The sequence below is a fragment of the Chenopodium album genome, chromosome 16 (assembly GCF_948465745.1).
Source record: "Chenopodium album chromosome 16, dcCheAlbu1.1, whole genome shotgun sequence".
Taxonomy (NCBI): domain Eukaryota; kingdom Viridiplantae; phylum Streptophyta; class Magnoliopsida; order Caryophyllales; family Amaranthaceae; genus Chenopodium; species Chenopodium album.
In genome coordinates this window covers 2,136,853-2,150,735 of record NC_137849.1, presented here as the reverse complement: position 1 = coordinate 2,150,735, position 13,883 = coordinate 2,136,853, and the positions used below count along the sequence as shown (strand labels likewise).

The following is a 13,883-nucleotide window of genomic DNA, read 5'->3' as shown; positions in this document are numbered from 1 at the left end:
ATTAAGCTTTATTATGCCTTATCATGTTATTATCATCGTTATCATGTTTTTTGATTTATTATTATGTTGCTTGATATTATTTATATTTATTGTTATTGCTTGATCACGCTTTTATGCTTGTTAAAGGGAATTTGTACTTGAAATCACGCTTAATAAGATAATTATTAATTTGGTTTAGGCTAATGTGATTTTAATTCAAGTGATCGCCAATAATAGTTTTATTTGTGCATTAATATTCAACCAACATAGATTAAACAGGGTAGGTTTAATATAATGTTTGTATGTTATTCGAAAAGCGTACATGAATACGAGCAGAACAAAGTAGAGGCCTATTTTATAGGGCGGGTCCTTTCTTTTGTAGATTGGATTCGTACCCTCATCCCCGGACCCTGTTTGGTTCAAGACCTTATGGAGTAGTTGATGGTCCTTTTGGATTGTCTTTTGGGTTTACAAGTTCTTAAAACTTGTTGGCGACTCTTTTTGCTCTTTTTCTTTCCCTTTGGAACGCCACCGTACTTTAGTGTATGATCACAGTGGGGTTCAAGTTTGGGGTTATCGTAATGCTTGAAATATTCCCTACAAAGAGATATTTTAATAAAAACATCCTCATCACTAGACTTTTCACACTTTCGCTTTGTTCGATAATCAAATGACGTGAAAAGTATTCATCACTGGGTTTGGTTTTGGGGAGACACATTTGGGTGTCTACACTTACCCTTGCTTTTCCTTTTGGCAACCTCAGCGCACTTAGCTAATTGTGCATCAACATCTTTCATTTCCTCCATCAGCCCCTCAAGCTTCTTTGTCGCTTGCATTCGAACTTCGTTGGCTGCTAGAAACTGACCCTGGAGATTGTCTTTGCGCTATTCTAGAAATTTCTGATACCACTTTGTGAATGGAGTATCGTCATCATTTCCGGCCATGGTGATCCTAAGGTTTTGTGGTTCAAACGTGTACAGAAAGGATGAAAAAGAAAGGGAAAGGCTCTTTAACTTTCCAAAAAAATACAGAGCAGTTTTGGGAGATGTGTAATGAAGATCATTTCTTGCCTTTTATTGCAAATCAACTGCCACTTATTTTTTCATGTCTTTTCATATGTCTATCATAACATGCAGAGAAGAAGAAGAGTTATACTATTTCATACAACGCACGTGGTACGAGGAAACACTTCGGTTTTTAATTACACGTGAGGCCTACATAAGATCAATCCCAAAATAGAATTTTTTTTTTTTGGACACATACAGAAAACTACCTATACTAAAGTCACGTAATAATTTTTCCGGAGAATTATAAGTAATCGATTTCATTTTAATACTAAAAGCAAAATCATGTTAAATAACAAAAGAAAGTGACTTTTATTTTCTCAATTTTACAAATTAACTTACCTCAAATAACAAACTTAATTTTAGAAATCGTACCATCATATCTGAATCGATTTATGAGTTTGAATTGAAATGCAAAATATGTAAGTCGTGTATTGTAATGTAAGAAATTATCATAATTTAGGGCAAAACGGCAAAAAACTCCCAAAAAAAAAAAAAAAAAAAAAAAAAAAAACCTACTATGCACTTCACGATTTATCCTTTCCAATAAAATCACTTTTTTCATTAAGCGTGGTGCCTTGAACTCAACCTACATAAAAACCAACCTATTTTGATCACCTTTTACCGACCTAGTTAGGACTATACAGCCTTTAATGAAGATTAGCTACATCTACTTGCTTTACAATTATAAATAATCTTACATCTTAGGCAACTAAGACATTTTAATTCTATTCATGGCTTTACACTTTTCTTTCACCAGAAGATTAATAAAATTGGTATCGCCTATAACTCAAGAAGATTGCACCAAAGCAGTATCATACATAACAAATAAAGCAAATGATACATTAAGCTTGTTTCAATTGTTGTTTTTCATAACACATTAGGCTAATAATAGCACTCTTATTCACAGAAACCATGACCAAGTAACACAATATCAGAGCTTATTCTTACAACGGCACAAATACATTAAAAATCAGCACTCAATTGTAATGTAACATCAAACACTATAGGATTTCCATGCTCATAACTAACAATCGCCCCTTCGTCAATTTGTACATCATAATAATCAATCACGGCAGCAACTCCATTCTTGATAAAGCACTGGATAAGCTTCTCATCATGTCTCTTAATTTTCAATTGAGCGTCAAACCAAGTATCATAAAGCTGCACAACAACATCCGTTGATTTTGGAAACAAACCAAAGTGTGCTTTAGCGAAGTCCAACGGAACATTCTGCATCAATTCAAACATTAATTAACACCATAACAAAATAGACTAATCCATAATAAACAATCACTATCTAAACCGGATTAAAAAGGAGAACCATATAATAATCCCTTCTGAATGATATGCTTTAGAAAACACAAATTTAAAATACAACCCTTCCCAATCAGCTGAAATATCATTCAACCAAGCATGTGTTTCAGCTATTGTTTCCCGAGACCCTCGCACAAAAGGCTTGCGTCCACGCCTTTTAGAACCGCAACCACCTCTACTCGCCATCCCGCACCAGTTATTCATGCACAAAACCATAATCGCTCTACGGATTATATATACTCAGATGAACACGGCCACCAACACAAAGTTTAAACCGAAGTCAAAATCGCAATTAATATCATTAAAAATTGCACATTCCTCATTGACTTCAACTGTAAAATATAAATTACCCATAACTCTTTCACTAATTAAGCTTTGTAACCGAAAACAATTTTATTCACTGCCTTTTCCAATACATATACAAACTCTAACTTCTATCATAAATTAAAATATAGCTAAGTCAACAATAATTATCCAAACTAATGTGTAGAGAACAGAATTATACAAATCAATACTTACCATTCTTATCACCAATTAACAAACATTGAGAATACTAATTAACACGTTACATTGCAGACCATTGGGGTATATTTTACTAACTCACAAATAATAATATTTACACACTTGCAACTGTAAAACATTATTTATACATAACCACAATTTTTAAAAAAACCTTTACAATAGTCCTTCACACATAACAAATAATTACACATCCACTAAATAATCAACCCAGCCATAAACATTTTCCTAAGCCAAGCCCAATCAATTTCAAATTGGGCCATTGCAAAATCACTTTTCTAACTTTGATCCAAACACAAAACCAATCCATATTACTTGCTTTCATAAGTATGCGAAATCTCTTTACATATAACTATAATTTCAAGTTTAATCAAAATTGTCCATTCAAAGTCACATGCAAATTGAAAATACACTCTAATACCTTTAATTAATCACATATAGTATATCTATAAGAAAACTCAATTAATTTATAAACTCCATCAAAAACATCATTAACATTTGTCATTTCAAAAGTCCTACATAAAATTCAATTCAAACTCATAACTTTCTTGCAAAACTAAATAGACAACCGCCCATATTGCCACACCTCAAAATAGAAAAACATATCGGACTTCAAATTAGCATTGAGCGTGTAGCGCTCGCGTGCTACCCTAGTAAATAAAATAAAATAAGGAAATAAAAATAACAAAAGATGTCTTGTGATTGGTCGCTTGGAGAATCAAAGATCGGTGGAGGCCGAATAACCCAAAATCCGCACGCCAGACCCATTGCTCGATGGGTGGCCGATGGTCGAGTGGATGTGGGCTGCGACGACGACCATCGGTAGATGGATTTCCATCGGGCTAGGCAGATTCGAAGGGTCGTGAGCGCGGCTAAACCATCGCCCGATGGCTATGCGCTTGCTGGCAGATTTGCAAGACCGACTTCGGAAGGTTGTAACTCACAATCTAGGAATTTTATGAAGTCGTGCAACCTATAATTGGAAAGCTCTTCAAGTCTAGTTTCCAACCCAACTTGAATCACCTCAATCCGATTTGTAGAACCCGAGTTATGGCTGAAACAGTGCACAAGGGTCCTTTTTGATACTTTGCAAAACTTCGTTTTCCTTTGTTTCTAACTCGAATTCAATTCCGAAAAGTGCATACGATCCTTGTGGATGCTATATTCATTCCCATGCATAAAATCCTTAGAGACAACATCCACGAGCATAAATCCCTCGATCAATGAACTCGATCCATCGATTTCCATTCAAATATCATTCGAATCATCTCCTAACACTTCGAAAGCGTCCAAATGACAATGAAATCACCTGAAACATTAAGAAATACACAAACAAAACGTAATAGAGCGATATATGATGAATTATGCAAATATGACCCTAAAATAGACCAAAAAGAGTAAGAAAAAGGTATAAAAACTAACAAAAACGTGACTAAGAACCCTATATAAATATGATTCATCAAAGTACCTAACCCTATAGGCTATATGTATAGATTATAGAAGTACTTTTCAGTTTTTGATATTTAGTACTAGTAGGAAAAGAAGTACTGTACACAAAAGTGGGGTAATAAAAGATTCTTTTCTTTTTCTTGTGATAGCTGACAAATAAGTTACATATTTGGGCTTTTTAGCTTTATTTTTTATTTTTAATAAATATATTTGGGCTTAGCATTAAAAAAAATTTGGGCCAAGGGGGTGGCCATGGCCCACCCAGGCCCCCCTAATTCCGGCACTGATAATATCTGTAATTTCTAGATTGGATTATAATACATAGTATGGATAATGTAAACTAGATGATATGACTATATGAGTAATTGGTTAAAAGACCGATATCATTAATTATTTTGATGACATTGACTAGATGATGTAGTTAATTGGTTAGATGATATCATTTATTGTTTAGATATATAATACTTTTAATTTTTAAGTTTGATGATATCAAACAATGTTTAGATTATATGATTAATTGTTTAAATGATGTGTATAATTTCTAGAATGGATGATAGGATTCATTGTTTGAATGATGTCTTTAAGAGTTTAGGGCTTAGGGTTTGAGGTTTAGGGTTTACGGTTTACGGTTAGGGTTTAGGGTTAGGATTAGGGTTTAGGTTTAGGGTTAGGGTTTAGGTTTTAGGGTTTAGGTTTACGGTTTAGGGTTAGTGTCTAGGATTTAGGGTTTAGGGTTAGGGTTTAGGGTTTAGGGTTAGGGATAGGGTTTAAGGGTTTAGGGTTAGAAAATAAATTGGAGTTTAAAGGAAAATAAATTACCTATTTTTCTCATGTGAAAAACTGAAAATAAATATTTTACACAACTATTTATGGGTTAGTGTAATTACGTGCATGAGTACTTGATTCATTTTTTTTTGAATTTTTGAGTAAGTAAATGAAAAAAACAGTTTCCTAAAAAAAATACAAGAAGTTGGATTTGATTAAATTTGAATTGATAAAAGGTAAAAAGGGTATTTCGGTGGATAACCAAAAAAATCTGAATATTTTGAAATTTTTTTTTTCCTTTGACAAGGAATATTTTGAAACTTAAAATAGGTGTTTTGAGAAATGCTAATCTTAAAAGGCAAAAGCTAATGAACGCCCCGGAGGCGTTGGATAAGCTAGCTAAAAGTAGAAAGATTAAATTAAAAATTAACATTAATTACGCCGATCGACGCGTGATTTTGTCATGTTTTCCCAAATTAATACTGTTTTAGGTAATATTTTAAATGTTTATCCAACGCCTCGGGGGCGTTCGTTAGCAAGATCCATCTTAAAATTTATACCGAAAAAGAGTTTTAATCTGGTAATCGCAATTTTTATTTTAGCGGATATGGTTTATGAAGAATAAAACACCATTATAGAAGCCAATTTTGTGTCGTGTTGTTGGAAACAAAAAATCAAGAAAACAAGAAATATCCATACCCATTTCCCAAAGATCTGGTTTCGCCATTAACATACTGCATGGAACTTTCTTTAAGAAAAGGAAAATTTAATGAAATTTCTGCAAGTAGGTGAAGAAAAAGCAAAATTAGTGAAATTTAAACAAAAATAAGGGTGTTTACTTCAAAATCTGAGAAACGCAGTAATCACCAATTGTATTCGATTGAATAATTGGTAAATAAAGAAAATCATCAAAATTAAAAAAGAATTGGAACAGAAAGAAAGGATTTTAGGGTCAAATTTGAGAAGCAATTACGAATTTAATGTGAGCAAACAAATGAAAAATTCACAAAATTTGTGGGTTTTGAAGAAAAGAAAAAACAGAGGGTATATTTGAATGTAGAAAAATAGGGGTATTAGAGAAGAGAAAACAGGGGAATGAGGGAGGAGAATAACGGGAAGAAAAAACAGGAGATTTTCAAATTTTTTTTTTTTAAAAAAAAAAATGTTAGGGTTGGTGAGTGCACAGCGAAATCGAAGATGTGCTTGATTGTGAAGTATAAATTGAATTGATAATTGGCAAGATAATGAACACACGATTTTATGTAACGACGAGTACTTCTATTCAAATATTTGAAAATAGGAGAGTACAAGTATCCCTTGAAAGGGTTTATATTACAATAGGACTCTCTCTATATTACTCTCTAAAGAGTATTACAAAGTAGGAATAGTGGATTTGTAAAGAAAGTAAATAGTACAAGGAGATATAGTGTGTAGGAAGGCTTGTGTATAGTATGGCTTCTTATATTGTGTTATATTCATGATTGAGTGTCCATGGCCTATATTTATAGGTGTGGATGGAGCTTGGAAGAAATGGTCGGAATATTCTAGAAATTCCTTCATCATTCTTGTATCCATAATGTTCTAAAAAATTCACGAACTATGTATTATATTCTAGCTAGTAGCTTCCAATGTCAATAATATTCTAGAACATTCAAGTAGGATATTATTCTAGAGATTTTGGAAGTCTCTAGAATATGCACAATACTCCACGAAAATAATAAGCTTATAAAATTTGGGCCATACCCAACAAAAAATTTCTAGGAAGTCTATATATTCCAGGAATTTACCAAAGATTTGATATGATCGTTTTTGTGTAATTGAGATTGAAGAGGAGCTAATTAAATTAAGGACAAATACTCCCTGATTCTATATTTGCGTTTGTGTAACTTTTTGGTTTTTGTAAGTCTAATACAAGGTTCAGGAAAAGGGAGTTTCAGGAGTTCGTTTAAGTTTGATCTGAAAAACATATGAAATATTTCTAGAAAAAACAGAGTGTTGACATAATTTCTTGTCAAAAAAATTTTAGTTTTTAGCTTAGTTAGGGAAAAAGGAGGTCAAATAAAGTTAGATATGCTCACATAGGTAGATATGAGCTAATAAGGGATGATTATGCTCAAATTACAATTTAAATAAGCAATAAGTTTCTATTAGTCCAGTTAGATTTTAATAAATTTGATAGGTGAAAATAAGGTGAATATATATAACATACCTTATACACCTATTGCTGGGTAGCAATCTCAAATATATATTAAATATCCCGACCATGCATATAATACATACCTAAAAATTATTAGTGTTCATAATTTTACTCATCGTGTCCAACTTATCTTGACATAGAGTGACAAGACCGGTAACCATGAGCGATCTTGCAACGTCCATTTACAACCAAAATAACATTGTCCTTTTTTAGAGACTAGATATTGTAGAGAGAGTCTAGTATATTAAAAAAAAAAAAAAAAAAAAAAAAAAAAAAAAAAAAAAAAAAAAGGTATTAGGCTCTGTTGCATGTATGATGTTATAGTTGCATGTATGATTACAAATTTATTATACCCCTTGGATTGATCAGGGAGGGTATAATCCGTAGTAGTGATATTATGGGTGGTATAAGGGTAATGAACTTGATTAAGGTAAGCTTGATCCTAGAGAAAGGGATAATTTTATCGTTTCACTAGTAATTGGGCCAATACTAGGTTAGGTCCAAATACAAAGTTTTGCTTTTTAGAAAGTATAAATTATATTTCTCATATGTAAAAGAGGCAACTAATCCATCAATATCTATAAGTTGCTAGTTTTGAATAAGAGCTTGTTTACGGTTAATACATAAGAGATTCAAAACTCCCAAATCCATCTACTAGTTCATACTGTATCTATTCCAAGTCCATCTACTAGTTCATCCTCTCTTTGCTCCTCAGGTACTCCTTATGCTTTAGCTCATTTTGTGAATTGTGATAAATTTTCTATGACACACCGTGTATTTATTGCAGCTATTGATACGGAGGTTGAGCCCCGCAATTTCAAAGAGGCTATGAAAAGTGAAGGGTGGCAAGAAGCAACGCAGAAAGAAATCTCAGCCTTGGAGGATAATGAAACTTGGGTGATGGAACATTTACCTCCCGGAAAGATAGCTCTAGGGTGCAAATGGGTCTACAAAATTAAACTCAACTCAAATGGCACCGTTGAAAGATTGAAGGCCTGTCTTGTTATATTCGGGAACAATCAGGTTGAAGGCATCGATTACAATGAGACATTTGCTCCTATTGCAAAAATGGTCACCGTTCGTGCTTTTCTAGCCGTTGCCTTTGCGATGAATTAGGAATTGCACCAAATGGATGTTCATAATGTCTTTCTTCACGACGATCTTGATGAGGAGGTCTATATGAAGCCTCCCTCTGGTTTTCATGGCACTTAACCTGGTAAGGTTTGTCGTCTTCAAAAGTCTTTATATGGTCTTCGACAAGCATCCCATTGTTGGTTTTCCAAATTGGCCGGTTCTCTAAAAAGGTACAGGTTTTGCAATCGTACTCTGACTACTCTCTATTTACTCTGCAATCTGGCTCTATTCATCTAAGTGTTCTGGTGTATGTTGATGATTTAATCATCTCTGGTAATGATTCTTCTGCTATTTCAACATTCAAATCATACTTGAGTGACTGTGTTTCATATGAAAGATTTGGGTGTGTTGAAATATTTTCTTGGTATTGAGGTTGGACGGAGTTCAGAAGGCATATTTTTATGTCAACGGAAATATACACTTGATATTATTGTAGAGTTGGGTTTGCTAGGGGCCCGTCCGGCAGGTACTCCGATTGAGCAGAATCATACTCTGGCTAAATCAGAGTCCCCTCTTATTTCTGATCTTGAGATGTATCGGCGGCTTTTTGGTCGATTGATTTATTTGTCTTTTACTAGACCTGATTTGGCTTATGCGGTTCATATTTTGTCTCAATTTATGCAACAACCGCGTCAGGATCATTGGGAGGCCACTCTTCGTACGGTGCGTTACTTGAAAGGATGTTCGGGTCAGGGAATCCTTTTGAGTTCAGATTGTGATTTGCATATTACAAGTTGGTGTGACTCAGATTGGGCTAGTTGTCCCTTGACAAGGCGATCGATTTCTGGTTGGTTGGTATTTCTTGGTGGTTCTCCTGTTTCTTGGAAGACAAAAAAGCAGGACACCGTGGCTAAATCTTCAGCAGAGGCAGAGTATCATTCGATGTCTAAAATCACTGATGAGTTAAAGTGGTTGAAGGCTCTACTTCTTAGTTTGGGAGTCTCGCATCCCCGTGCAATGAGCTTGTTTTGTGATAGTCAGTCAGCTTTATATATTGCGCAGAATCCGGTCTTCCACGAACGTACTAAACATATTGAGGTTGATTGTCATTATGTTCGAGATGTGATTCAGGAAGGCGTCATTAGTCCGTCTTATGCTAGGACGACGGATAAACTAGCAGATATATTCACTAAGGCGTTAAGTAAAAACCAGTTTGTGTATTTACTTGGCAAGTCGGGCATTTGTGACTTGCATGCTCCAACTTGAGGGGGGTGTTAGGGCCTATATATATTGTTTATATTGTATAACTAACGGGCCTATTTCTGAGCCCTAATTTCTTGTTAGGATTGTATAAATACGCTTATGATACTCTAATGAAACCACAGAAAATTAATTCCTGACATATTATCATTGTAACTCATTCAGACAAACAAAAAAAACATTCAAATACATAGATTTGTTCTCGAATCCTAACGAATTGCAAAAATGCAAAATAGGGGGGTTGTAAGAGTGAATAACACTACAATAGTTTGAGTAGGTTAGAGGGAAAATCAACGAAGATCGGCAAATAACGTCTTTGTCAAATTTATTCGATTTTGAAAAGCTACATACTTATTGTGTAAATGACCAAGTGAAGTAGGACTTATTTGTAATTAATATCTCTACCTTAAGGATTAAGGCTTAAGAGATTATCACATGCACTCTATACTAAAACAATGTTGTAAACCGGTCTAACAAGATATCAGCTCAATTGATTATTACTCTTTACATCTACATTTATTGAATAACACTCCATATGGAAATGGAAACGGAAATGGAAACGAATACTTCATTTTCAAAGGGAGACCTTCCACCAGAACCATTCTAAGTCCGGCCCCTGATAAATTATTTGATTAAGTAATTATTGAACTTAAATAACCTAATACACTTACAAAAAAATATTGGGACATGGTAATATTATTTTTGAGCAAGAGGTTAAAGGCTTAAATCTCGCTTCCTTCAATATTTTCGTTCAAGATCCGCCAATGTTTATTTTGAACAATGTAAACAAATTTCACCCCAAATCATCTGTTTTTACAAATTACCACCAATACAACTAGTTAGTATGATGCAGGAGCCAGAGTGTGGATATCGATATTGATATGAACAAGGATCGCATAAGATGTTGGCGACTAAGGAAACAATTTATTGAGGATATAGTCTTAGTTACAAAGATTCAATTGGCTTTGTTATTAACAAGCAAAAAAATCAATAAATAAATAAAGATTATGCTTAATTAATCATAATATATACCAAGGTAAAGTCATAAAGTATAGGTCATCAAAAGCCTAACACTTCCAACCACTACTTTACTTACCATCATTTCGAAAATTCTAGAAAGACAAAAGATGCCCTTAATTCTGGATTTTTAAGGTCATTTAGTGCAAAAACAATGCAAGAAAAGTGGACCCATTTAGAAAATAAAGTACCCATTTTTTAAAAGTCGGCATCATGCTCCTTATCTTGAGCATTTTTCAAAGTTGACACCTTAAAAAATATAAGGACAAAAATTAAAATAAAATTAAAATTAAAAAACAGTTAAAATGAGGACAAAAAAATGCGACCGACTAAAACTAAAATAACAAACTAAAATTTCGAAAAAGCATCTTAGGTTGATTGTTTATGCAAGAAAAACTTGGCCTTGCCTTGCCTTAAACGAACTTCTTTTTTTAAGCAACCCAAAAACCAATCTTTTTCATATCTTTGAAGATGGTCCAAAGAAAGGTGGGAAATAATAAATTTGGTATCCAACCTTATACTAACATCATTAAAACAGAGAAAATACAGGTTTACACAAAACCCTCTCTTCAAAACCACCATAATGGCAATATGAGCAAAGGGGCTGATATGAATGGAATAAAGATGAAGAAATCTCGGTCGATCGAGGTTGGATTCCGATCATCATCGAAAAGCAGCCATGATGTGCTTCGTCGTCCTGGTAAACCAGCCTCTCTTGGGTCATCAACCCCCAAAACACAATCATCAAGTAAGTCTTCTGATACTTCTCCAAATTATATGAAGAGTACACGTAGTTACGAGGCAAGGAAGGAAGAAAGACTGCAGAAAGTAGCAAAAACATTGAGCAGAACATCATCTAGTTATAAAATAGTAAGGACTTTATCAAAGGTCCCTAGCTTTAAGCACTGTGCAAGAACAACCACCTGTTCATCAACCCTGAAAGATTCGAAGTTTCCTCGTTACCTTAAACTCAAGCCAGGGGCTACTGAAGCTGAAGGAAGATCAGTACCAAGAGTCTGCTCATATAACCATTGTTCCCTAAATGGTGATCACCATAACCCTGCGCCTCCTCTGAAGCGTTTCATGTCTACAAGACGGAGGCTGCTGATGAAGACTCAGAAGGTTGATACACCGAAAGTTCTTTCCCCTCATAAAGCAAAGCTATCTGAATGTAAGGGGAAAGGAGTACAGGAACAAAAGGAGGATTTCTTTGTCGAAATTTATGTCTCAGACAGAGGGGTTGATACACCAGTGTCTCAGAGCTTATCAGATGGACCATGTTCTGAGATTGATCAAAGTGAAGAACCTAATTATTCAAACTTGAATTTCTGTCTTAAAGATGAAGATTATCCACCGATAACAGTTCAGAGTTACCAAGAGGTTGAGAGCTCTCCCAGTGTCAGTTTGGATGAGTTTAGCTGTGGAAACTCTGACATAGAGTGGGAACAGGAGCAAACTTGTGTCAATGACAACTGTGAAATTTATGCTCAGAGCGATTGCAGATATGATGATAATAAATCTGATTTTGAGACAGGCAGTAGCCATGGCGGGTACTTGGAGACATGTCATGAATACCCACCATATTTTGATGACGAAATTGTGGAGTACCTATGTTTCAGTGATGCTGATTCTTTACCAGATAGCAAGTCCGCCCAGACAGGTACTCTCTCTGTTTGATCATAATGGTTTAATCTTGACATATAAATAAGTTCACAGTTTGTTACAATACTAGTTTTATTTGGAGCGTGAAAAATAATAGCAAGACATATCTTATAAAATTTTAAGATAATGCCAAGTTCTTTGGAGTATAGTTCTATAGGGTTACATTGCATTCTTATGAAAGTAAGCCTTCAAAGATCATAAAAGTGTAGTTTAGAAAATCATTCAGAATGGAGTAGTAATTTTTAAGCTGCTCTTCAGATAATGTCAGGTTCTGTTCAGATAGTGAAATTGATGTGGGTTGATAATTGCAGCAGCTTGACTTATTGACATTGATTCAGGTGAAAGTAACATAGAAGAGCCACTTATGGTCGAAGAAAAGGATGAAATGAATTCTGGAGCAAACAATGAGGTAGCTGAGGAGGATTCTACCCTAGCAGATGAAGCAATTGAACTTAACACAGAGGTAGATGAGCCCACTAACACAAAAGGCGAAATTATCACAGACCTCATCAAAGAAATTACAGAGGCTCAAGACGAAGGTCTCGATTCTTACCAGGAACCAGTTAAAACAGAGGGTGACCAATGCGAAAAATCAGATGAAGACTACACTATAGGAGAAGTCAGAGAAGAAAATGCTGCTGACCCTGTTATGGAAGAAAGAGAGCCAATTGAAGAAATTACAGACATGCCACTAATAACTGAAAAATTAGAAACCTCTGATGCAAAGGAGGGAATTTGCACGGCCAATAATGATGATCAAAACGGTACAGATCACAGTGGTGATTTTGCAACCCGTGCAGGACAGAAAGCGAATGAAGCCACAGCTGAGATTTGTTTCAGTACAAGATCAGAAAAATATGAAGATGAAAATGATTCAAGTGAGCTTGAATCAAATGAGGATGATGTTGAAGGAGATAAAGCATCAGGAATGGAAAACAGTAACAGGACAGAAGCAACCAGCAGATGCACTTCCAACAATGGAGAATCTGATGGCAACCAGGAGCTCGACAGCTTTAACAAATTAAAGAGAGGGATGAGATGCATGAAAGCAGATGAAGATGATGAAGAGAGACAATTCAATCCAAGAGGGCCAAATTTTCTTGATGTTGAACCTGATCCAGAAGCAGAGAAAGTGGATCTGAGGCACCAAGAGATGGATGGTAGGAGAAATGCAGAGGAATGGATGCTTGATCATGCACTGCAGAAGACAGTCAACCAACTCACTCCTGCTCGAAAGAGGAAGGTCGCATTATTAGTTGAAGCCTATGAAACTGTACTGCCAGTAGCAAAGGATGAATGCACGAGGAAAAATTCATCGGAATCTGAGCATGAAAGGCTTGACATTCCTCCAGCTAGTTTATGATGTGTAAATTCTACCATCTACTAATATAACCTGCATATAGATTAGTAAGCAGAAGATCTGCTGCTCAGCTGTCTGGCAAAAGGCCGACCAGAATATTAAGCAGTATAACTTTTCATGTACTGTTATAATTTATCTGACAACTTAAATGAAAAAAACACAAGTTTCCTGTATTAAAGTATAAATATAATGGGGTTTGTGTGAAAAATGTGTTGCATTT

General features: G+C 34.8%; 1 protein-coding gene across 1 annotated transcript; it reads left to right on the top strand.

Annotated features, from left to right (window-relative positions):
• Positions 1 to 10,971: 10,971 nt before the first annotated feature.
• Positions 10,972 to 13,866, top strand: LOC145586047 (uncharacterized). The gene is made up of 2 exons (XM_081642763.1): positions 10,972 to 12,301; positions 12,642 to 13,866. Exons 1-2 carry the CDS (start codon positions 11,113 to 11,115, stop codon positions 13,664 to 13,666), a joined length of 2,214 nt encoding a protein of 737 aa, XP_081498889.1. The 5' UTR covers positions 10,972 to 11,112; the 3' UTR covers positions 13,667 to 13,866.
• The last annotated feature ends 17 nt before the right edge of the window (positions 13,867 to 13,883 follow it).

Bases quoted from the DNA above. Each gene is read 5' to 3' on its own strand.
- LOC145586047 (XM_081642763.1), top strand. From the start codon at position 11,113: ATGGTCCAAAGAAAGGTGGGAAATAATAAATTTGGTATCCAACCTTAT. The intron at 12,302-12,641 runs GTACTCTCTCTG...ACATTGATTCAG, and splicing joins TAGCAAGTCCGCCCAGACAG to GTGAAAGTAACATAGAAGAG.